Source organism: Haliotis cracherodii, unplaced genomic scaffold, assembly GCF_022045235.1.
Source record: "Haliotis cracherodii isolate W230 unplaced genomic scaffold, xgHalCrac1.p SCAF_1, whole genome shotgun sequence".
NCBI lineage: Eukaryota > Metazoa > Mollusca > Gastropoda > Lepetellida > Haliotidae > Haliotis > Haliotis cracherodii.
In genome coordinates this window covers 60,550,852-60,577,724 of record NW_027266264.1, presented here as the reverse complement: position 1 = coordinate 60,577,724, position 26,873 = coordinate 60,550,852, and the positions used below count along the sequence as shown (strand labels likewise).

At 40.9% G+C, this 26,873-nt stretch overlaps 1 protein-coding gene across 1 annotated transcript; it reads right to left on the bottom strand.

The window, feature by feature from the left end:
- Nucleotides 1-26,873, bottom strand: LOC139462383 (synaptotagmin-4-like). The gene is made up of 4 exons (XM_071244467.1): nt 26,658-26,873; nt 16,040-16,839; nt 4,234-4,357; nt 1-3,719 (listed from the first exon to the last, which is right to left on the bottom strand). Exons 1-4 carry the CDS (start codon nt 26,692-26,694, stop codon nt 3,412-3,414), a joined length of 1,269 nt encoding a protein of 422 aa, XP_071100568.1. The 5' UTR covers nt 26,695-26,873; the 3' UTR covers nt 1-3,411.

Here is a 26,873-nt window from a genome sequence, read left to right as displayed (position 1 = left end):
TCCTCCGTGGCAAAACATACCTTCCAACGTGTTGTTGTCTCGTTAATGACCCTTTAATATGCTAAGTGTTCCAACATATCTGCACGATAGATAAGCCATATAGACGTCACTATAACTAATGGAGATATGCCAAATAAACAGTTAATTATTAATGTATATCCACGAGAAATTTAGAGTATGTACTCTTTGTGTTATCAGAGTATTACATTTCCGAATGGAGCCTATTTTTAATATTCACATTCAATTTATTTGGCATATCCCAACGATTGAAAATATACGTAAATATATAATATATACAAAGATTTTATTTATATTTTTGACATGATTTTACATATGTTTTTCTTCTACGTGGTAATGACAGATACACAAAAGGTAACAAAATATAATCTGGGAGTGGGTAAATTAATTACATATACATGTACAGTAACTAAGAGGTCTGATCCTTGTACAATTATTTCTATGATAAAATATATTTATATAGTGTTCAGTCTATAAGGACAATGGCGTTACAGTACATGTGCATTTTTGATACGCTGTAACAGTGTCAGCCTTTGAAAAGGCTATTCTCTAGTGTACGTCACATTTGGTAACAATGCACAACAGCATATGCAAAACGTATTTACTATTGGTAATTATACTGTTTGAGTTCAACAAGTGAATGGTTTCACGAACAATCGTTAAGGGCGATAGAGAGCAGGTATATAAGGAAGTTGTGGGAGACTTGGATAAACAGAAAATAATAATCGTAGAACATTGACCGTAACTAGGACCGATCACTATGGGAACAGAACACGTCAACATGTAATTTGTATATACAAACGGTGGGAATTCGTAGATCCGTGACAATTTTACAAAATAATCATCGAGGATCGTAGCTCATACAAAAAGTGACAAACATTTTCAATGCTAATTGAGCATGACATTGGTTTGTGCTTCCGGTCAAGAACCATAATAAGTGTTGGTTTGTTTTTGGGGTTTTGTTTTTTTGGAAAATCGTTTAATTTTAATCATTTTACTTTAATAGACTGAAATATTCAACTGTCTCGCTAAATTACCTGATATTTAACCCATGAGTTGGAAAGGCATATCATTGCGCATGCGCAGTGTACATGTTAGTCTATATACGGAAACCGGTGCCGTTGAAGTGACGGTTATAAAACAGCAATGACATGTACTTCCGTCTCAGGTAAAAACAACAGAATATCACATATTCACAACAAATACCGGTGGTTATATTCATAGAACATCGGAATGGTGGTATCTTCAAATCTCAGCTGGACATAATCCTACAGAGTGATCTCCCCTTGTTACGTGGGTAATTTGAAATTTCACCTCGTTATAAATAGGGGACATATGGGACTTTGTGAGGGTTTCTTTAGATGGGACAGCAGGTGGGGGAAGAGGTTGGGAGGGGAAAGGGAACAAGAAGGAGCTGATGTGGTGGAGGAAGAGGAGAGGGAGGAGAAGGGAAAGGGTTATGAGAAATTCTTATCTTGTAGTGGGTTTGATTGAACTTTGTAGGATCATATATGCCCTTAAGTACGTACAATATCACAACATGTTTGTTTATCTACAGCGAATATATATAGCCTATACACAAGTGACATCTGCCAGTTGTCAAATTGAGCTATAACAACGATATGTAAGCGGTATGAACATGGATACGTTAACAGACGAGCAACACAGCTGTAATAGAGCCAACTTACAAGAACCATGACACCGCACTGTTATGGTCACTTTTTGGAATACAATGCTGTAACAGATATATCATGTTCCTTGAGCTTGGATGATGGATACGATTGCTGCTGTCACACTGAGCTGACATTCAGAACCACTGTGACCAACTAGCAGGAACAGCGTTGGTCATTTGTAGTACATATGTAGTTATAGCGGCTGCTTAATAATGTTTTTGTCACATTAATGTCCTGCTCAACACTTGCTTCATTCGTGATCATTCGTGCAGTTCCGGGACAAGCTGAGGAGACTCGTGCCTCTCTCGGGGCCATTTTAGTCACTTGGTTCCGTCTCCGGGCAAAAGGGCATAGGGAAACACAAACTCAGTTTGTAGTGCCACATCCAACTTTGTAATTTTACATGGATATAAATATAACACGGATGCCATTAACAACCGCTTGTTATTTAGTGTGGTAAATCATTTTTTCTGTCCTTTTGGTATACATTTAGATGCACATATACCTTTAAGCAAAATATTTTAGGCGGGGTTATTTGACCGGAGTAATCATAGTCATACGCCGTTTCCGATTGGTTTGTCTTGACAATGACACTGATTGACAGGGGGGCGAGTCTTCTTGCAAGAGACGGAAAGGGCCGACTGGTGACGAATGTGGTTAATCATAAGAACAACATATTTCCCCACCTCCAGTGAGAATAATGTGATTGATCACCGCAACAGGGGCGCGACTCTGTATTTCCACTCACGTTAGACTAAGGGCTGTTTGATACAGCCACATTTCAACAGCATTCCTATTCGTTTAAAGCATTGTACAGGCATAATCATAACAAATATTTACATTATCAGAAATGTCTTGGTTTAAATTTCCAAAATGCGACAAAAGTGACGAGTCACTTCGAGAAATCATGTTTAATTTGATTAAGATGCTTGATTTTGTTGGCAGTCGTACGTTTAAAGACGTTCCGTTAAGGACAACTATACAAAGGCTACTATATATCCTTAATACGTATTACTACTGTTGGGGTTGTGCTTAATTAAATACAAGCTGGTCCAGACTCGATAACTTACAGACCGCCGTCATATAGCTGGAATATTGCTGAGAACGGCGTTAAACAAAAAGCAAACAAAACAAACAACATAATTAAATATAATTGACAGATTTGAATTCGCATGAATCGATAGATGAAAATATTATACAATTTGTTTGCACAATTCTGAAATATAACTTGGTACTACAAGACCACAAACTGATTTTATAAGCACGGTTTGTAAACAACTGTGAAATTAAACATGATTTTTCATCAATACAATTGATGTTGAACGAGTTAAGTTATGAGTTGAAAGTACTAATTGCTTTTGTATTTTCACAAGACATTCCACCCAAGCGGGTCCGCCATGGATCCGATGCACGTTTCTAAACTGTCCATCCACACCTGAACAGGAGATATTGTTCCGAGAAAAGTTCAAAGATTTGTAATTAAATAATACCTTTGAGAATGTTTTCATATGAAATCGACATTACAAATGTAATATTAATTTGGATCAAACGTATGTTGCTGATCAGCAAAAAGCATGTCAGAGAATCTGTCAAGACGATTAAAAATTTAGCACTGTCTGAAGGTGGTTTTGTCCAATCCGTATAATAAATGAACCACACTCGCTTCCTTTCACAAATAAAATCTCAGTCTTTCATCCCGTCTTTCACATTGGCCCAGTCTCTATTCCTTCAGTTTATGCCACTCGGCAATCTGTTTCCGTGGGCAATTCATGACCTCGTTCCAATGATTGGCCTCTTGTCCTACGAGTTTGGCTCCAATTTCGAGGCGACCAATGACTTCGTTTTTCGTCATGCGATCCCAATCCAGTACCAGCAGCTCCAGGCTGATGTTTTGCAGACCCTCGTTGTAGGGCACATCGAATAGGAAGGATTCGTTGAAGACTGGGTTCAGTGTACGCTTCTTCACGTGGGTTTTCTTCTTGGCTATCCGTTGTCCGTTGTAGAGAAGGTAGATCTTCACGTATGGATCTGGAAATATATGTATCCAGTGTTTCATGACATTCGCTGTATGTGCTACATGTTGACATTAAAGGGGCGTTAAATGTTCGAGTCTGCACCAGACAAACCAATGACTGACACCATGAGCATCTATCTACGCATTTGTCAGCGAGCCTGATCGCCTGCTGCTGTTAGTCGCCTCTTACGACAAGCATGGTTTACTGAAGACCAATTCTAAACCCGGATCTTCACGGGTCGACTATCACAATACAACATAGACAGTTTGTGTCATCATAGAAAAGCATGACCTTAGAATCATAATATATTCGTATTCAGGGGACTCATTGGCGTGCCTTTACGTGTGTTTGTGGTGGGTTACGCCGGTAGGACCGGATACTCTCGCCTTTTCGGAACACCTGGTCCATCATTATTTGATAGTGATTCACAAACACGTGCTTCTGATGTAGTCGGAATCGTGTAATGGAGTCTGTTCTCAGCAGGGATTTCTTATCATAATGGAAAGGGTGTTGTCGATTTTAGTTACCTGAGAGTCCAGTGATGTCCATCTTGGGGAGGTTCCTGGCTTTAAGGACGACCACTCCGAGTCTGTTGGCGGCTGGCTGGTAGCAGAGAGACACGAGCAGTTCACCGCGGCCTTGGCTCCGGAACTGAAACAGATAGGCATCCCGTCATAAATATGTCTACGTTTCGTACTCTTTCTCGACACATTATGTTGTTGAAAGAAATAGGAAAGAATACCCACATGGATATCAAAATGTTATTTCAAATAGTAAAATTTATGGCGCCAACACCTGGGAACAGACAGCCTCGAGTATACGTTGAAACAGACTCCATAATGAAAATAATGTGAATGGATGACTGTAAATCAGTGATGACACCAGGTGTTTACGAAATGGGTAAATATGTTCTGTTCTGCCGGTAGAACTCGCTACTCACGCAATTGGCAAAGATATGGCCGCAACAATATAGTCTCTGTATTTCTACCTACAGAACCTTTACAGATAATTATTCCTCTCCACGTCGATGAAAGTGGTATGTTTCAAGAAAATCATGTTCCCCTTTCCTAAACGCCCGTCCCAAACCCATCCTCACAGACCCAGCAGTGGGGATTCTTGGAGATAAGACACATGGCCAGAGTCTCCTTAGTTATCGAGAAATGACTATCAGACCACTTATCCCAGAACGTCTTTCTCTCATCGAGTTTGGTTGACCTAAAGGCTCTCGTAAGGACGCTCGTGACGGAATGGGTAGTTTGCGGAACAAATTAAATAATTCAGGCTCAATCAATATGTCTGCGGTAACCTGGCCCCAATTCTCCCCACACATAAATCTTCCATTCGTGTTCTCAAAGCAACGATAACATTCTCAGGAAGGAGCCACGCTCTTGTGGAGTGTTACTTCACATTGGTAGGAGGCGGTAGACATCCGGGCAACTCAAAGATGCTCTGCTGCTACCTTGTTGTGCAGACGGCATCCTGACGTGAAGCAACTAACAAATACTGTACTGTAGATATATACTTACAACACAATAAAGGCAGGATGGCATTTCCGGTTATCTACATTCATATTTTTAATATATTCTTATGTCATTCAATGCGAAGTATGTTTACACTGATTGTTAAAGGGACACTCTGCTGCACGGTCTGCTGCTCATGTTCTCTCTAGTTCAGGACAATGTGATTAGCACCATGTGAGAAGCTGAGGCATTGTCTCTGTGTAAGTGTGATAATCATTATTATCTGCTGAATTGATACAAACTTAATGAAACTTAAACTACTCAACAAATGTGGTGTTTAAAGGGCAAGTAAAGTCAACATTGCAACATTGCAGACTATATAATACTTTTGGACAAACCTTATCATAAATGCTTGACCAAATTTAAATTTGAAAAAAGTGAACAGCGTAAAACAGCGATAAAAACGACAAGCGAAATCGTCCCCCAAACGAAATTGTCCTGTATGGCAGGGATTCCTCATCCTTGAGGTCGCAAAGTATCACTTCTTTCACTTTACTTGCCCTTTATGGGGTTGTAGTCTGATCGGACGGCCATATAACCCGAGCTTATTCTACCAATCATACCAGCGTGACATTTTGAGGATATTGTACACAAATGACAAAAATTATTTCGACCTTCAACTCGTTCTGTTGAATTACTGTTCCAAGAAAATGTAATATTGCATCAACCAACCCTAAATCTCCCCCAGATCCCACAATATCACGCTATTCAGTAGAGGTAACATTGCGCAGCTTTTGGCTATATTTAGGGTCAAAATCCAAGATGCACTGTCAAAATAGCACTGTTTTCAAAGTGCTTTATTGATTTTCAGTTGCCCCCTTCAGCAACACAGATATTCCGCTTGATCGTATATTCTGTCGGCAGTATGATATACTCCAGACTTGAACACTAAATATGTTACGTTCATCGATAATACAATCACGGAATTGTGTATCAGCCGCAAATACATACGGTCACTTTAATTTTTAAACAACTAATTAAGCCACTGCCTGGTTTCAGCTAAAAAGCTAAAAGTGATAACATTTGCATTATAAAGACAGTATTTTCATTTCCTCCACTTGGAGGACATTCAGAGAAAATAATTTCTATTTTCCATGTGTGGACACGCCAATGCAACATGGCATCACGGCCGTGTCATTTACAAAAAATATCTGATCATAGCATCAGCAGCTAACCCCAGAGCACAAATATCACATGTATCTCTCCCTGTTATGACAGGAGAAATAATCGAATTGCCCTGGAATACTCCCAATATCCCATAGGGTTTAAACAAGACCGCGTCTCTGTGTGTGTAGTGATCCTCCCTTGGGGAACGGTTTAGATTTGTTGCAGAGTAAATGACGAGATGGCACAAGAGTGAGTGTACAGAGCATAATTCAAGTCTTAATGCAATTGTGTTCCTTTGGGGCTCTCATAGTTTCCCACCGGGTCTTATTTCATGCGAAATGTCAGGCCTCTCCCAGACAACGATAGATCCTAATACGATAACTGTGTCGGGGGTATGTATTTCATTTAAATGGTCAAACTCTTGCAGTTTTTTAAACATGCCACATATTTGTTTCAGTCTGAAAAACGATGCGTTGAACATTCAGTCCTGAATATGTTTGTATAATATGTAAGTCCGCTTATGTAACCCAATAACATTGTATCATTTGAGAAATATGAATATTCATAGCGTGCCCCGATGTAATGAATGATTACTAAGTATAAACCAGCTTGGAGGTAAATCCTTTGCGGATTTCGGGGGAGAGACCCAATAAACAAGAATATTCTATCTTATTCAGACATTACCTCTTACTATGTTGTTTCTTTAAGAAGTGGGGGCACGGGTGGCCCAGTTGTCTAAGGCGCCGCGATTCGCTGTGCAGAGTTGCGTCCCTTGGGCACGCCAGAAACCTATGATTGTGGGTTCGAATCCCGGTTCGCCCCGATTATGTTTCTAGGTTTGTCAGCACCATACCCGTGCTCGAGGGTTTCACCGAATTGGTAAACGTCTGAGACCTGCATCACTTCGGGCTTTCCTCCCACATTAAGCTGACACGCCGCGATATAACTGGAATACTGTTAAAAGCGGCGTTAAACCCAACTCACTCACTCACTCACTCTTTTAGAAGTAATGCGTCGCATTGGAGACCTCCTCTGGAGCCAGTGAACCTTTACAGGACACCTCAGAGTCATGTGGCTGGTCTGTCCGAGTCAAATAGCTATGTATAAAGATTGTATAACTTTATGTGCGATGCATAGACGAAAGGTAGTGATAGGGTATCCAAAGGCGGTTGTTGCCATCCTTTAATGAAAGTGCACATAATCCCAGTCTCAATGGAGCGCCATCGTAGTTGTCTCACAACATATCCTGCCCTGAAGCTACATCAGGAGGTAAATGTTTGTCTCGATTAGGATGGTGCACGTTTTAAAAGGTTAGTCACACTTAAAGTTTAGTTTTATTCTCAGAATGCACGAAACCCAGAGCCATGGAAAATTGATAAGTATCAATGATAAGTACGATATACGGAAACACCAAATATCCAGATTGTCGAATCACAGTTACGTATTGTGTATATAAGCAGATGTATACATCTGATCCTAACAGTTATCAATTCTAGGTTAGCAAGGTTGTTGTTGTTTCCTTATTATTAATTATCATAGACGACCCAGTCGTATAAGGCGCCGCAATTCTCTGAGAGAGAGAGAGAGAGAGAGAGAGAGAGAGAGAGAGAGAGAGAGAGAGAGAGAGAGAGAGAGAGACGTGCCAGAAACCTACAACCTTGGGTTTTAATCCCAGGTTTCCCTTTGTCCGCATATCCGTGTTCGTGGTTCACACCAATGTGGCCTGCATCACTTCGGGCTTTCCTCCTACATCAAAGCGGCGCTGTACTAAGTTCCTTCCCTCACTAACAGTCATATCCGGAAAGCAATTATTTTGTCGAAGCAACGAGGCCCGGAGTAACTAGTTTCAATCTTGTGGTGTCCGTATTGGGCGACAGACACCCACATACTCATCACTATTGCATGAGAAATGCCAACAATTGTTTCCATTTTTCTAAACCCTATTATTACCAGTTGTGGCAATTGTAGAGTATTGTACCCTGCAGCACCGCCTCCATGTCGGGCATCAGAAATCAATGTTGTTTCATGTCGTGACGCTGACGGTACAATGGATTTAATCGACACACTGGCTGTCCAATGTTCTACACCAACCAGACAGTTATAATGGCTACTTCACAATCTCTACATACACATGTAGCCGGGGGCTTGTACAGAAAGACATTCAAACGTGACGCTAAACATCCTTATGTATTGATTTCCATCATGGTGTCCATTAAACAAGTCATCCGTTTGCCTTTTCCGTGGCGTAAAAGCTCTATAGCGACTTTACATACACCATATACCATGAAAAGTGAGCTCGTTTCCTTGATGTTTAAAGTCTGTAAATATTTAAAAATTTGATGAGGTTCCAGACGGAATGTGTCAGTATTAGTTTTACATTATTAATTATTGATTATTACATCATAAATTTGCAGCATATTTTTATTTAAAAACAATTAGGTTGAACAAGGAAACTGGTACGAATAATTAAGGATAGAGTTCTTAGTAATTCTTAGAAGATTTCGCGCTCGATAAGCCACTTTGAGACCCATTTGTTAGCCCGATACATATGCTATCAGATGAAGATGTTCCAGGTGACACAAACGCCCACGGCCTCCCTACCACTGTCAGGGATCCCTTCTGCCCGCAGAGATGAGAAATAGAGCAAGGTTCATCTTGCATTGGCAGAAGGGTTTATTGCGGAACACGCGGGTGCCAAGGTCGGTCTATGTCTGCAGTGTGGAAGATGATACGATGAGGATGCTACTCTTTTATTTCATCCACGAATAACGTTGTCATTGATTTCATCCCACCTCTACCACATAAATTGAAAGTCAACATTTGCATATCTCCATATAACATTCTGCATGTCTCGCAAGGGAGTAGGGGTGTGAATATCGATCTTGCGCAGGAAATGGAACCAATGCTAGACTTGTGGTTGTTGTGGCAGCCTCAGGTTTTTGTCAATGAATATTTCATGAAAACAAAACACCCATTTCCAAATTTTAATAATTGATTTCTTGTTTACCAGAATACAAGGATAAAGGTTTGACTTTCCGATGTTATTGGTGTACATGGCCCGAACATGACAATTGTGGACACGTATATTGGTATGGTTCAGATACAGAGGATGTTCATTTCAACATTTCCAAGTCGTATATACGTTCTCGAATATTCCTACAACACACAAATCAACTGAAATGCGGTACGCTAATGCCAAAACGTCCCTCTGCGATAGAAGCGATGCATTTAGTGCAAAAAAATTGTCTTAAAAGTTGTCAAACGCCGACAAAGAGTTGAGAGAAAATATTCTTTACGTGGTGGACACGTATATTGGTATGGTTCAGATACAGAGGATGTTCATTTCAACATTTCCAAGTCGTATATACGTTCTCGAATATTCCTACAACACACAAATCAACTGAAATGCGGTACGCTAATGCCAAAACTTCCCTCTGCGATAGAAGCGATACATTTAGTGCAAAAAAATGGTCATAAAAGTTGCAAACGCCGACAAAGCGTTGAGAGAAAATACTCTTTATGTGGATCCCTGTCGCCAACAAACGCCCACATTTACTTCATTTGAACAGTCCATCAACCCTCCCTTTGACAGACCATTGCAACACAATATACACAATGATTCAAATCCTAAGCCTAAGTATCTAGGTCCACCTACACCATTCATCACACTCACGGGTTCCCAGAAGGGATGACTGCCATTACTTCACGATATGAATAGATGGAAATATAGCGACATGTTCTATTTCGAGTTTACTGATGTACACCAGCACACAGAGGAAGTTAATTTCGCTCTATCGAAAATGACGATCAGTTGATAGTTGTACGCAAGAATCCCTTTCCGATCCGCAGATGTGATTTGGGTATATTGATTGTTACTTGTCAGCTCTGGGGAACATCGCGCCTAATCGAAAGTAAAGCAACATGGAACGGAACTTTCAAATAACACCATAGGACAGCCTTAAAGAGTTGCCTACAGGGACAATTGGACGGAATTCTTTAAAAACATGTACAAAATTTACATGTATTTCAAATCTTTGATAGGCATTTAGAAGTTGTGAAAATGGAAGACGGGATATTTTTCATGGACTACATACTGTTGTTATCTTTGTACAGTAAACCTACCATGTTGTAAACATATTAGCATACACACTCACACACGCGCACACAAACACACGCGCGCGCTCGCACACTCACACATTTGACGAAAGGGACAAAACGTTGCCCTCAACCGTCGTTACAATATAAGCGACAAAAATCATTCCATAATTTTCATTGCACAATTCCGAATCAGCCATCATAAGAATGTGTGATGATACCAGGTGTACTCGAAAGGTTGAGCATCCCATGCCCCACGCGTGGCACCCGTCCCAAACACATGCAAGGGCAAGTCAAACAAAGGAGTTATCCCTAAAAGTTTCAAGTCTTCACTATGTATTTCCCACTGAATGAATGCGTTTAGTTGCATTAATTGGTTTTTCAGATAATGGTTACTGCCATGGCAGAATACATGGTAATTTACAAACTCAAGTGAATATTGTTTAAATACCCCATACTACTTTCCAGAAGAGTAGCAGAACTTCTGCTTCTCAACGACTTAATCTATAGTCTATATAAATTAACATTCTCTGTATGAAGGCACAGATCAACAATACACCATAATTTTATCAATATGTCATTGGGCACTAATCCGTATTTACTTCAGGGAGCCGTGACAGGTCAACGCACCGAAGAACCCTATTCTGAAGAGCGACAGCCGTAAAGCACAGAACAGATTATCCATATGACCTGGCCGTTGATGTCTTCACTAGATGACCCGATCATGTACATGCTCCAAACAGACTGTGACGAACTCTAAGTAAAGATCAGAGACGTGGGAATATTATAAACTAAAGGACACAATCACTACTGTTGCTGGTACTTTGTAGGGCAGTAGGTGCAGTGTTTCCCTGAGAGTGTGGTGACAATGTGGTGGTCTGATAACCACCTTCGCCACAGGGATGAAGAGCAACATTCATTTTGGTCTCAGCAAAGCAGAAAATTGATCTGAAATATGATGATGATGACGACGATGAATTTGCAATCGGGTGAATCAGTTGATTTCCGGCACAATTTTAGACATTGGGGAATCGAACCAGAGTCTTGCTGTTTTGGTCGTGATCTTTAATACAATATATTAAAGAGATAAACCTATGGTGTTTTCAACGTAGAGGTTTCTAACGTAGAGAAATACCTGTAAATGTCATACGAAACCTGACGCGATAGCGTGAGGCTTCGAATTCGAATAATATTACAGGTATCGAATCGATGTTCGAAACTTCTAATTTGTAATAAAAGTTGGGTTGTCGCTATCTTACCATGGCACAATGACAAAACAAACCCGGACTCTTTGGCTATAGCGGAGATGATTAGTGGCGTGGCATCGGTTGATCCTGATATTTTCAAAAGGTTGAAAAGGGGAATTCAGAGATTAGTAAATATCGGTTGTAATCTGTACGTGTATGTGTACCCGAACCATAGTTTTATCAATTTAATGATAATGATAATAAAAACACGTAGGCAGTACGATTGTAAGCATTTTGATGTTGTTGAATTTTACCACACATTATCTTAGTATTTATTCAAGTTTTCCGCCTGAAATATATTGCAACACTTGCAGTGTCGGAACCACAACACATAAGATCGGTATTTGGAATTGTCAAAAGGAGTGGGATTGGGAAAGAAGTGATTCTTATATAATGTCATCTTGTGGTTATGCTGTCGCCAGGCGGATCCATCATAATGCAGTATTCTAAAATGCCATGATAGAATTGTAATTTACCGTATACGTTGCTCACTGAAATACTCGCGGCGCCAAACGAAACGTAATGCTATGTCTTCAGTGAAATTACAAAATGACCTTCCATTTACAAAACATAATCTCCTTATCAATATCCAATGCTGCTGATATATATATATATATATAATATATATATATATATATATATATATATATATATATATATATATATATATATATATATATAATATTCACATTTACAAGTCGCTGTAAATCTGGTCATTATTTCATAAGACACATGATCAAACGACGTAATGCTAATACCGAAGAGATATTTTCATTACCGCGAATTGGGATGCTTTCAATGTGATATAATCCCCTGTCAGGTATTTAGATATGTAACGTTAACATAAACAAGACTGCCCATTCGTCAGTAATATCAATTGATTCCAACTGCGTAATTCGTCACTTTCTTGAACGCGAACACCACTTTATGATCAAAAGTAATCAAGGCAATAGACAGTGTGAATTATTTTTCCATCTTGAATTTTCTGTATAGCTAACCCTGGCCGTGGACGACCTTCAATGCCAAGAGTTTGTTCTCCTGCAATGTTTTCAGTGTGAGTCAGCGCGCTCCACAGGGAAACATAACACCATGAGCCATGATCCCTGACACGACCAGGCGCCACGGTCTAATAACGAATCGGTCCAGGATGGTTTGGTATAAATCATAGCATGTGTTTCCTGACATTACAAGAAGCTCACGTTAAATTGTGTCGTCTCAGGATCAACTACAACCTTGACTGAATGGTTGTATTGTCACAGAAAGACACATTCCCCCACTGACACATGGCCATCAAGACACCGGATAAATAATTACTGTTCTCTTCCTTTCAATGCCCTTTGCAATATTATGGAATTCTAGTATTCACTGAAGCAATTACCATTAGTTTTTTAAACTTATATCTTGATGTTGAATTATTCACAACATATTCTGCTCCTATTCTGCTGATTATCATTGTACACATAATGTCAGGGACATTGCAATTGAAATGTATTCCTGAGACTACATTACGATCAGCTAACCATACTTATGAACAACCAGCAAAAGTTGCTGTATTGAAATTTTCTCATCCATAATCATCCAACATATGATATGCTGTAATGAGTTCGCATGCAGATTCGCAACAATAATTATCTTCAAGCACAATACCCGTGCTCTTTGGTTTAACCCAATTGGTAAACGTCTCCAACCTGCGCCGTATTGTAATTTCCTCCCACGATAAAGCATCACTTCTTAATGTAACAGAAATACTGGCCACAGTGACGTAAACCCCACCTGCAGTTATACCTATTGACAGCTGTGTCTGTCTGCTCTTGATAAAAATCTATGATGGTAGCCACTCGAATGCGGAACACTATGACATTATCCGTAAAACAACTCTCGTAAATAAGATGCAATAAATATTCCCCGGTGAAATATTCATTACAACGGCAATCACCTCTGAGGCGTGATGTTTTTATCGACTTGTTTAGCTGGAAGGTCTCTACATTGTCACCCTGTTGCGCTGCGGGAAAGGTCACAGATCAATGGCGTTATCAGATCCGTCGATAGATTTAGCCTCTAGCTACAAGTTTTGGTAAGTGAGTTGATGGAATCAACGATCTTCTACTTTCCGGATGGAAGAAGATATATGCCTACTCTAAGCCCAGGTCATGTGACTAGGGCTCCGTGAGTTGGTATTACATTGTCAGCCTTTGATGAGCTCGGGGTGGTATGGCAAATTTCATTACATTCGATGTACGGTATGCTTGGTTCACTGAAGGTGTTTACTCAGATTTCTATGCCTATTTGCGGCAATATTTATTTTGCTATGAGGTCGTGAAACAGGTCTGGGTCACTTAACTAGTTTGTATGCGTTTCCGATCGTCTTCTGAATACTGTTTGTGGTTCAACAACACTTGCTATGTTCATGATGTTAAATGTCACGAATTGATTTCTGCGGTTGAACAAGGTGACGTGCAGACATAATTGAACGTTTGATAACATCCTGGCAAATTCCTGATACACGACCTCAAAAGCTATTTAATGTTCAATAGAGCTAATAACGAAAACTGAAATTAAAATAACACTGAATTTCCCAATTCCATTTAAGCATTTTATATCAAATTTTCTTTCAAGTTACTATATATTCAATTCAATCAAAATCACTTTAACCAAAAATGTTTCATTATTCACAGAAATAGTGCATTGTTCACTGAATGTCTAATAGGCCTTTCTGAAAAGCTTATACGGACCAGTTCCTTTTCATTGCAATAAAACTCCTCAAACGTGAACACTTAATCTATCTGCTCTTTTAGCTACCACACGTAGCCAAGTATTGGTGGCAGAGAGGATTGCGTCCTAACTTCACACATGGTGCCACGGGAAGCGTGCTCCTTTGTCAGTCATGCTTCTAAAATGGCGGCCATTGGCTCTGTCAAGGAGATTAGTTGTGATGGAAGTAATATCGTTAAGTGCCTCCTTCGGAAGAACTTAAATGTAGGAATTAGAGAGAACTCGCTGGCTTGAGTATGAACGTGGCTGTCAATTATTGAATTAAACTTCTCCATGCAGTTCCTCCGATCATGGGACTAGTTCCAGGATTTTGCGTATACGATCTGATGAATTTGATATAGTTTAAGTGGATCTCAGAGGAAATAGTCACTTTCATCATAAAAAAGCCGACTTTAGAACATAGGCAACGGTCGGTTTACAGTTGTGCTACAGTAAACACGTTACGCATGCGCAGAGAGAAACCCCAATGGAAATGTGTTAATGTGCATTTGCTGCTTAAATAATGTCCGGAAAATCAGAGCTTCAAACATCCTGTTCCTTTTCACAACCCGCAATCCAGGACGTAACGGAATCAATATGTGTCCTTGTGTCGTCTGTATATCATATGAGGGAAGCTATAAAATGAATGAGAGGGGGTGGATTGATATTCACAAAGCCCTCTCTAACGTCATGCTACATGATTACATTATTCAAGCAAATCTGGCTTTGGTCAAACCATATCTGGAAATTACAGTCTTAGACTAATTAGGTTTGAGAACCAGGTGTGATGAGATGTGTGTGATTCAGCCAGAAGGTGTTGTTCTCATGTAGGGTTTCCTTGATTCGCGCGTTTCGTAACTGTTGGCATGGAAATCGAACTGTGTTACAAAATCTACACTTCTTGGTAAAATGTAAAGTGAAAGTTGGTGTTGAAATATCGCCCGCGTGAAAAGCAATTTGCGAAGCCACGATTCCTATTTAATTACATGAGTCGTGACATTACCCGGTGGTGTGTGCTGCATGCGTGCCATTACTACAATTTAACATGGATTGTATACATATCCCCTGACAGTTGAGTGTCTGTACATCATAGCTTAAATACAGTGATGAGACAAAGTGTGTTTGTAGAGTCGGAGACCACCTAATCAGGTATATAGAAAGGCTTATAATGTTACCACAATGCAAGCTACTCAGGCCTGTTCAACAATCCACAATCACTGACGAGTCATGCAACCAATGGTGTGAAAACTTTGGCACCACTTTACCTCTCGCAAAAGACATCACCATTAGGACGACACAGATCGGTTCCATCAATAGGCAAATGTTTGGAATCGATTCCGGGTCTCCCGACAACGAACGCATGGACCCACTAAAGAAGAAGTCTACGTCGTCCCACGACTACTCGAGAAGCTTTTCCCCATCGCAACATAATCTCCTCTCATTACAATAATGTGGGCTGTCTATCAAAGTTAATCTTGTTCCATTCCACAAAATCCTAAATAAAACAGAAATGCCCGCACAATACACGGTCCAGATCCTAACGTCTAGACGAAGGCGGACGTTGTGAAGATAAATGCTTTTAATATTTGGTTTAAATGAATCAATATTCTTACCTTGAGATGTCGTGGAGAGATCTCCTTGCTAAGTGGCACCTCCTTCTCGCTCACGTCCACCCCAGCTAGCGGGTATATCACCTCCCCGATAATGTCATCCCGGGAGAAGCGGTCGAAACTAAGAACTACAAAGTGGAGGGTAATCCCAGGTATTTGGTTAAGGTTGATTCCATAGAAGGTGAAGGTCTCGTCATACACAGGGTTCAAGGTCTTCCTCAGAACCCTGGTCTTGCACTTGTGCTTCTTTTCCGGAAGTAGCTGCAGCTTTACATAGGGGTCACATCCGCCCAAACTCGGGTCACGTGGTGGCAGTTCAACCGCCTTGATCATTGTGACCAACAGTGCAGTCTTCTGCGCATCGTAGGTGACAGCGAAGTGAAGAGAACCTAGTTTGGTCGTCTTTTCTTCCAAATGATGCTCGCGCATGACGTCTTCTTTTTCGGGTGTAGCTCCATCCTTTTCGTTCTCCACGTACACTTCCGTTTTGATTGAACTTGGGTCACCACCAGTTGGCGAGAAGCCAGGAGAGGTTGTTCCTCTTTGAAAAGGATCTCTTTCTGGATCTGGAGGAGTTATTGGACTGGTGGCTTTCGACTTCATGATAACCTTGCCTCTGACAGGTGCACTCTTCTTCATGCTTCCCGAATTGCTTTCCTGGAGCCCCTTCTTGATAGCTGAAGAAAGCCTGTTCTGGGCATTGCGCATGACGCGGCGTCTGTAGCATTTGTAGGCCACCACCGACACTGTTATGACGAAGCCTACAGCTCCGATCACAAAACCGGTAATAGCGCCATTAGAAACTGCAACAAAAGAAATAAATATTACTTATTTTCATGATTTATTAAATTAAATGTTTCAATGTGATTTAATCCACATCCAGTTCCTAGTTTACCCAAGACAAATTTAAAAATATGAAAGGCTTTATATGAATGAAGAAAAGCATATTGGCTATCCAACATGTAATTTGTGTCATGAGAAGTCTGTAATACGTGTCAAAGTGATGACCTATTAGAAATATCAGACCTCCTATTAAACAATATAAATCAAGAGCTAGGTGCTTTGTATGTGTTTGTATTATGAAAGGGAAAACTGCGGGTTATACTTTCTTTTTACCGACATCTGAGCAGATCCTGGTTATTGCACAATTATCTGACCATAGCCCTGTCGACTGTAGTCCAGGAGACCATAAGCTGATAACCCACATCAAAGTCGACCAAGAGTATATATACTGTTTAATTTACCGTTTCCTGTTGTGTCAAGCAGAGCTAATTATATTTGTTACGTTTCCTGGCAACTAGTTCTGGAACCTCTTTGAAGCTACGGCCTAGATGGACCGCGTTTTCAGAAACGCTATCAACTTTCTGTGGCGTAATCAGAGTTGTGATGAGATAGAACGCATTCCTAGGAATGAGCCTTATAGAACTTAATTTTCACTTGTGGTTGTTCAAATCAATGCCAATCATGACGGTGTTGCGGGATTGGTTTTCAGGCAAGGCACGAATAAACACCATTTCAAAATTGATTGACCTCTTAAGTTAGAGTGAACATGTCTTTTGAGAGCATGTTCTTCCGATGGAAACATCTTTTCAAAGAAACTTTAAAGGCGGGGTAGTGTTTTTTTTCTCTGTTGCGCAGTAAATTGTTACTGGAAGCATTCCGCTGTTGATGTAGGGCAACCACAGATAAAGTTTTCCCTGGTAATTTTAACAGGACGCAACGAACTTGATTGGAAACTAAGTTTTATGTGGAGCGTCAGGATAAGCGTCAAGAGAGAACGTGTACTGGATTTTCCACGTTCTCGCTTAAAGGGACGCGACTGAGTGAAAGTAGTGTTCTTCCCTGCATGTGTATGTGTGAATATATATATTTAGACAGGGTGTTAGAGAATCCAGGCCAGCCTTAATGGGGAGTTCATTTGTTGTCTTGTAGTTAACTTAGACAGAAGAAATATGTGATGGTTCAGTTATAACATACAATATGTACACAAACGTTAAACTAAAGATACTACGAACTTACATCAATTTTCCCCACTTTGTAAATGTTAGAAAAAAACTCAAAAACCTGTTGTGTGTCGTGTGTACGAGGGGATGACATATCTCGGTTGGGGACTATCGTTTCATTAGTATGGGTTATTCTGTAAACAACGGTTTGGTTCTGTTCGAGTCGAAGTTTTTACTTAATAAGAGTGAGTGAGTATGGTTTTACGCCGCTTTGGGCAATATTCCAACAATATCGCGGGAGTGGACACCAGAAATTGGCTTCACACATTGTACCCAGGTGAGGAATTGAACACAGGTCTTCGACGTACTTTGACCACTAGGCTACCCAGCCGAACTATTTACCTTAAACCTCTTGTTTTGCAAAACCCCCATTTCCAGAAAAAAACAAAGTTATCGTTTCCTATCTCGTCATATTATTTCAAAAACGTCCGTTTACATAAAAGTACAACAAAAAGGGGGGATGACACTAATTGGTAAGGTCAGGCAATTGACCATGTTCAAAGTTTATTTCTTTGTTACTCCAAACTATGTATATTTCGAAAACAACTGGTGTCATCACTAATTTTCAGTGAAGTCTTCATTCAATACCAGTGGAATCTGTTGCGGTGGATAATCGAGACTGGTTCTATAGCGTTAACGTTTCATTTATACACAGCACCCAGATAACGACCTCTCTGTATTCATGTCCATGTCCAGACCAGTTCCTCGGTTCAGTGTTCCACAGAGAGTACAACGTTCGCCAAGCTATTAACTACATGCTTGGCAAACCCATAGAGACAGCAGGGAATTCCTATCACTGACTCACAGACGGGAAGCTAGTTCGGTAGGGCATCAAAATACTGTTTCCTTGCCCTTGCAAGGATTATTGTATATCGGTATATTCTAAATTATTTGTTTATATCGAACGACTATTGTGTACATGAAGGGGGTGTGTGTGTGTGTGTGTGTGTGTGTGTGTGTGTGTGTGTGTGTGTGTGTGTGTGTGTGTGTGTGTGTGTGTGTGTGTGTAGGTGTGTAGGGGGGGGGGGGGGGGGGGGGGGGTATACCACTACAGTGTTGCCACGATCTGGTAAAACAAGGTTGGAGGCTACAGACACCTTGTTTGCACTGGTGTTCCAGTTTTGGATAAAGGACTTCTCGGGGTGGTTTACCTATAGTTGTATCTGGCTGACAGATAATAGGCAAATACACTGCCGAGCAAAAGAAAGTATACACCCAAATGTGTACTAACAAAAACTTATTCGATGTGTTTGGAACGAGTATCAAAAGCGATACTACATGTAGAATAAAAATGAGCATCCCACAACAGGTCTGTTCAGTGTCGTTTTGATAACGTTTGTCAAATGTTTTGTCAAATCCAATTTTCAAAATTTATACTGTATTTTGGCTGGCAGATAGGCACCATGGCCGAAAATATGTCCATAGCTTTCTCCCGAACAGGGAATGTGTGTGTGCGCGTGTGCGTGCGCGTGCGTGTGTTGGGAATGGAGGGGGGCAGCCTGGATGCCACATTGCAACGTGTACGTGTGTATGGAGGGAGTCGAGCTGTCGACGTTAACTCGAAATCGAATCACCTGCAGAGGATAAGCTTAATCGGATTGCATACCTACACTTCACGTTTGACAGGAACAATTATTATGATGCCACGTTGAGTGACATTAGTCGTGTAACAGCTGAGAATTTGAGGTACCCTTCTTCGAAATTTATAGTCTTGCTGCAGACTTAAAGGATACCCTTGTAGTCGATTGGTCGTGTTTCTGTTATGCCAAAATAACATAACACTGCATCAGACGCCAGATCTTCTAAATGCCACATCGCAACACCTATAGTCATTTCGAAACGTAAAATATGACTAATATGATTCCTCTGAACAAAACTCCAAGATGCGTGTGTCTACACAACCAAGAAACCATATTTGTTGGCATCTATTAAGTGAGTAAGTTGGGTTTAACGCCGCATTTAACAGTATTCCAGTTATATCGCGGCGTCTCAGCTTAATGTGGGAGAAAAGCCCGAAGTGATGCAGGTCTCAGACGTTTACTTCGGTGAAACCCACGAGCACAGGTATGGTGCTGACAAACCTAGAAACATAATCACAAGCATAGGTTTCTGGCGTGCGCTAGGGACGCAACTCTGCGCAGCGAATCGCGGCGCCTTAGACGACTGGGCCACCAGTACCCCCTTGTTGGCATTTAACAATGAACAGATTTTTACATTGTTGCAACATATTTAGACATCCCCGAATATCATACGGTCGGTGCCCCAGATGACAAGGCCATCCAAGCTCCTTTTATCAAACAGAATAATCTAGTTCCATATTCCCGCCGGCTTCTAGTGTTACAATAAAGCTATTTGGGTGCGCGTGCATTTATTATTAACATGAGCAGTGACTCCCGTACATTGATCAAGCAGCACAACTGAGAAAGTACGACGCAATTAACTGGCCGTGTCTGTTGGATATCCCGGACAGTCGGCATGCGAATGAGGAAACTTTAATTATTCAGATCACTGTTTTAACAATCTAGAGTAATCTTGAGTGCGCCTGAATCGACAGTTGATGCAGTGGTGTGGTAATTGTAGTCTTAATCATCTGCTGATGTTTCCATTACTGATGACGCTGAGTTTCATTAATGTAATTTTGTCGATGACATGTGTATTAGAACTGCTGTTTCGCCACCTGTCACCTGACAATCAGTGAGTGAGTTGGGTTTAGCGCCGCTTTTAACAGTATTCCAGTTATATCACGGTGTGTCCGCTTAATGTGGGAAGAAAGCCCGAAGTGATGCAGGTCTCAGACGTTTACCAGTTCGCTGAAACCCACGAGCACGGGTATAGTGCTGACAAACCTAGAAACATAATCGGGGCGAACCGGGATTCGAACCCACAATCATAGGTTTCTGGCGTGCTAAAGGGACGCAACTCTGCACAGCGAATCGCGGCGCCCTAGACGACTGGGCCACCCGTGTCCCCCACCTGACAATCTGCGTGACTTCACTGTGACATTTGCGTGAAGGCTCTAAAGAAACTGGCATCTGTTCATGCAATGGACATGTAACGGGACGAAAAACAGATAACGGCAGGGAGGGATAAGAGGCATGGGATGTATAATGATAGGGAGTGATCAGAGACACGGAATGTATAATGATAGGGAGTGATAAGAGGCATGGAATGTATAATGATAGGGAGTGATAAGGGACACAGAATGTATAATGATAGGGAGTGATAAGGGACACGGAATGTATAATGATAGGGAGTGATAAGGGACACGGAATATATAATTATAGGGAGTGATAAGGGACACGGAATGTATAATTATAGGTGTGATAAGGGACATGAAATGTATAATGATATGGAGTGATAAGGGACACGGAATGTATAATGATAGGGAGTGATAAGGGGCATGGAATGTATAATGATAGGGAGTGATAAGAGGCATGGAATGTATAATGATAGGGGGTGATAAGGAACACGGAATGTCACCATATGTAACATATGCTGTTGTCTTTGTCACCATACTGTAACACAAAGCTGTTGTCTGTCACCATATTGTAACATATGATGTTCTCTTTGTCACCATATTGTAACATACGCTGTTGTCTGTCTCACCATATTGTAACATATGCTGTTGTCTTTGTCACCATATTGTAAGATAAGCTGTTGTCTTTGTCACCATATTGTATCTAAAGCATTTTCCGTTGTACCCAAAATGTACGATAATCTATTTTCTGCTGCCGCTGTTTACATACTGTTGTCACCATATTGTAAGGTAAGCAATTGCTTCATGTAGTCCTGACGTGACACTCTAACACTCCCCCTCCAGGACGCGCCCAGTGTCTCCCAACACATAGCTTCGCGTAATCCACGACAGCTAATTAAAACCACACCTGTTTCCTTGTTGAAAATATAGGACTTGGCATGCAGTCTGCCAATACCTTTGTACAATGAGTTCCTCAGTAAGACCTTTAGTGACACTGAACCAGTGTCAGTGCATCATTGCGTGGACGTATTGAATGCCCCTACCCTGCGAACAACAGTGATAGCCAAACTCGGACGAGAAGCTTCCACGCGAGGAATTAGCAGCCTGCATTAATGGAATTGTTCTCCAAGACATTTTCCTATTTAGAAAGGACCAAACAGTATGAGACAATGGGGGTCGATCGGTACGTTTTCCTTGTCGCTCAGCAAACGCATTTTACAGGTCAACACCATTGCTTATCGCAAGATGGCTGCATAACCCGGGAGAATAGGAAACAGAAGGGTTAAACACTATCGTGCATATCAATATAGTTTTGTTTTCAAACGAAAACCCCTGCAGCAATTCAGGAAACTTGTTATTTGTTAATTGTTTATCGATCTCTGATTAATTGTAACGGGACATCGATCTGAACGCAAAGCCGATTTTCCACTAAAATAGTACTGGTGGTGCTTCAGAATCCAGATATAGGACCCTTGTCTTTGAATCTGTGTCACTCCTAGCCTCTTGTCCTACCAAGCAGTATCGTAGTAACAGCGACAGTAACAACAGACACGCGGCAGCATCCGTAGCAGTGGCTGGTGACGGTAGTCAGATCAGTGTCAGAGCGTGCAGACGTTAACAATAATTCCCAACAAATGACACATATTCACATGGTACAGCTCATATTACGGCTAGATGGGATATCATGTCCTGAATGTGATTTCCGGTGGTGTGATTTTTGTTTAAAAGTTTTCTTGCTTTAATAGTTCTCGTGAATCGATCTTCAGCAGAGGGAGTTGAATGAAGCTTGGTCCGGTTGTAACGTGACCGCCCTGCCGCGTGCTGGGCAGTTTGCCCCGTGGGCACTCTATAACAACCTCCCAGGGGACACACATGCACAGGTTGCCCCACACAATACAATTATAACACTCCTTGACAAAGGGTTGCCATGGAAATGACACGAATAGAATTATTATCCCATCGGGCGTAAGGCTTCACAGAGATCAAGTGCATGCGTTGCCTGGTGAAATACTTAATTAGTCTTCCCGTCTACTTTTTGTTGTTAAAACGTAAAAAGTCAATATGTAATGTTGTTTGTAATCGGTTAGATAACAATTGATTGATTTATTTGCGTGATTTTGATTATTGCATTATTTCCCATTTTGATTGCATATATGTTCATACAATTAAGTGTAGAGGCGAGGCACTGTTGTGTATAGAGGCAAGACATTGGTTCATACAGTTGGGTATAGAGGCGAGACATTGGTTCATACAGTTGGGTATAGAGGCGAGACATTGGTTAATACAGTTGTGTTTAGAGGCGAGACATTGGTTCATACAGTTGGGTCTAGAGGCGAGACACTGGTTCATACAGTTGGGTATAGTGGCGAGACATTGGTTCATACAGTTGTGTTTAGAGGCGAGACATTGGTTCATATAGTTGGGTAATAGAGGCGAGACATTGGTTCATACAGTTGTGTTTAGAGGCGAGACATTGGTTCATACAGTTGTGTTTAGAGGCGAGACATTGGTTCGTACAGTTGGGTATAGAGGCGAGACATTGGTTCATACAGTTGGGTATAGAGGCGAGACATTGGTTCATACAGTTGTGTTTAGAGGCGAGACATTGGTTCATATAGTTGGGTAATAGAGGCGAGACATTGGTTCATACAGTTGTGTTTAGAGGCGAGACATTGGTTCATACAGTTGGGTATAGAGGCGAGACATTGGTTCATACAGTTGTGTATAGAGGCGAGACATAGTTCATACAGTTGGGTATTGAGGCGACACATTGGTTCATACCTAAGGGTATTGAGGCGAGACATTGGTTCATACATTTGGGTATAGAGGATTTGTGCATAACAGATTTGTGCAGAAGCGAGACACAGGTTCATGCAATTAGGTATAGAGGCGAGATATAGGTTCATACAGTTGAGTTATAGAGGCGACAAAGGTCCCCGGACAGTAGGGCTGTGTTTAGTCTGAACCAGTCGTCCAGGTCTGGATGGGCACACTGAAATAACATGACTTGAATCCACTTGAACGTTCTCACTAAAGGTCTGGGCAACCAGTGGCGATGAGTCTTGAGAAGATTGAAGGCATTTCTGAGCAATATGATGCTATGTTTGTCGCAAGGAGAGATGATGTGTTTCAGGGAGCGAGTTGGCACACTGCATCGCCAGTTTGGCTAATATGCCAGCATCTGAGGACATCCAAAGACGTTATGTTGACTTAAACAAGAGACAACGTGATTCTCATGTAATGGGGCCTCGTTTCTGAAGACGCGCTTTTTGGTCTGATTGCGGGATTATTTGCACTGCCCAGGAAATCAATAGGCAAGTCTGCTTTGGGGCAACTTTAAACAAGACTGGTTTGGGGCTAATTTTGCCGCACAGCATTCCAGCAAATATAACTTCACATTCATAGGAACTACTAGCACTGATAGACAGACTGCAAAAAGTGCGATTGGATGATAAATATGTTGATGGATTTCCTGCCAACTTAAATACAGCGGAGCAAGTGCCAAACCAAAAAATACAAATTAGTTGTGGTCGTAGCAGTGATGGTGGTGTCATGATTGGATCGTGATGGTGGTGGTGCTGAAGTGGTTGCGATGGGGCGGTGATGGTTTGAGGGATGTTAGTTATGGTGGTGGTGGTGATTGGAGAATTGTGAAGTGACAACAGGGATGCTGATGGAGATGAGATGTTCATGGTGTTGTGGAGATTTAATGGAGTAGTGTAATGGAGTAAAGTAATGGATGAGTGGTGGCAGTGATGCTGTGGTGTTCATGTTCGTGGCGATGATGATGATGATGATGATGATGATGATGATGATGATGAATGTCTGTGCATGTGAACTAAGGTCTATTTAATTCAAAACACGTTTTTCGTTTCTGTAGCAAATAATAGAATAATACAATTTACTTTCGCGATGATTTAAATGTCTGAGAATGCTGCTTTCAATTGAATTAGAGTGTTCTGTATCTTATCACACAAGATTAACAACGCAACCTGCTATCTCTTGACATTTTCGCTGAATTCAGCATTATCGCGTTCAAAGCCAGTCCGACCATTTTCGACGCAAGGCGACATATTGATTTCAACATCGCAACAAATTCCTTCAAACAACACACGATATCTTTAAACGTTTTAAATCAATAAAACGGAGCTGCGGCAATAATAATGAAGCTAGTGGAACATCAAGAGGAAGACAATATCGACGGGGTTTAGTACCTTCACGGTACCATATGGAGAGTTTCGACCAAGGCCTTTCACCGTGGGCGTACTGCGTCTTGTTAATATATCCCCCAAACCGCCATGAGCTAGGTCGTGACAGGATGGAGGATGTTGTTACGACACACGACAGCAGTTGAGTTGTTATTATCTGCTATTGACGTGGTTAGATGAAATCTGACGAGTGACACTTCGGCATAACGTGACATTATTTTTATACAACAATTATTTATACAACAATCATATTCTATTCTAAAAACAATACTTAACATTTGAGTAACCGAACCTGAGAGCATTAATTGAATTTTTCTGATTTTTGTAAATGAATGGATCACCCGAATATTCATATTATTGTTTTGATAACGATTTAAACCTTTTTGCAAAAAAAACATTTAGAAAATGAATAAGAACATTTGGTTGTTGGACTGTAAACTATGTATATATAGACTATCTAAGATGGTTTCCGCGAAACAACCGAATGAAAGTAAACTGACAGGCGAAAGACAGTATAGACACGTGTGTGATCGGGGCTCAACATAAAACAAAGAAGAAATAGTTATTTGATGGTGATCTATTTCATACAGGTATTATAGGCGATATTACATGCACCATATCAATGAGTTTCTCACAACAGACGACAGTTTTCAGCCCAGTACGTTTGTTACTTTTTGGTCAATCTCATTTTCAAGTGGACGCCTTCTTTCAACAAAATGGGCATTATTTATCACGAAATCAGTAATTGTGATTTTCAAAGTGTTTCAGAGCGTATTTCAAAATCACACAAGACGGCAAGCGGACATCACCGGATGCGTGGGAGTGTGCTGTAGATGATGGGTGTGACAAGCATCCCAGGGTATTGCTGCTTCAATGTCGGGGGTACAGATTCCGCCGATTTCGATACGGGACAATTTTACAAAGACTCCCGCTGTTGTTCTATAGACATGATGACCTACTTCTATAGCTATACTATGGCCACATCTCGATATCGATGAACGTTGGTAATCTGTTTTATTCGAATGTGCATAATGACGGTTAACCTTCCATTAAAAAAAATATCATGCATCAAAAATGGCACTTACATGAAAAAAAGAGTATTCATAACGATTTACATAAATAACACCCATCCAAATACAATGCGACCGCCACAGTTATGTTGAAATATGAACGACCATATCTGTTTCCCGCAAACCAATGTTAATCTCAATACCTACGTGTGTTAATTGTAATATAAGAACATATATCTTTTCCAATTCAAGTGGAGGACATTAAATATACGTGTATTATTAATAAAGATTAAATATGTGTGACCATCCCTCCTAGATACAAATCCACACACAATCTGACAATCAAAACATTCGACAGTGGTAAGACATGAAAACATGGAACGGACATTCCGACACAACTGAGATACGACATGGAGGACTTACAATGTTGAAGAGGGTGTTCTCCTTGCTGAACTGGCATTGTGTAAATAGGGATTGAAATTCACAAAAATCTCTGCAATATTGGGATGTCACACAGCAAATATGGCTTCAGCCTGTTGAAATATTCACGCCATATTCTTTCCTTAACTTCCAAGATGGCGTCGTTTGGCCGTGCGCGGCAACAGTCGGGAACTAGTGACTAATTATGAAATCGGTCCG

Bases quoted from the DNA above. Each gene is read 5' to 3' on its own strand.
- LOC139462383 (XM_071244467.1), bottom strand. From the start codon at position 26,694: ATGCCAGTTCAGCAAGGAGAACACCCTCTTCAACATT. The intron at 4,358-16,039 runs GTAAGAATATTG...TATCTGTTTCAG, and splicing joins TCTCTCCACGACATCTCAAG to TTCCGGAGCCAAGGCCGCGG. The intron at 3,720-4,233 runs GTAACTAAAATC...ATATATTTCCAG, and splicing joins GGACATCACTGGACTCTCAG to ATCCATACGTGAAGATCTAC.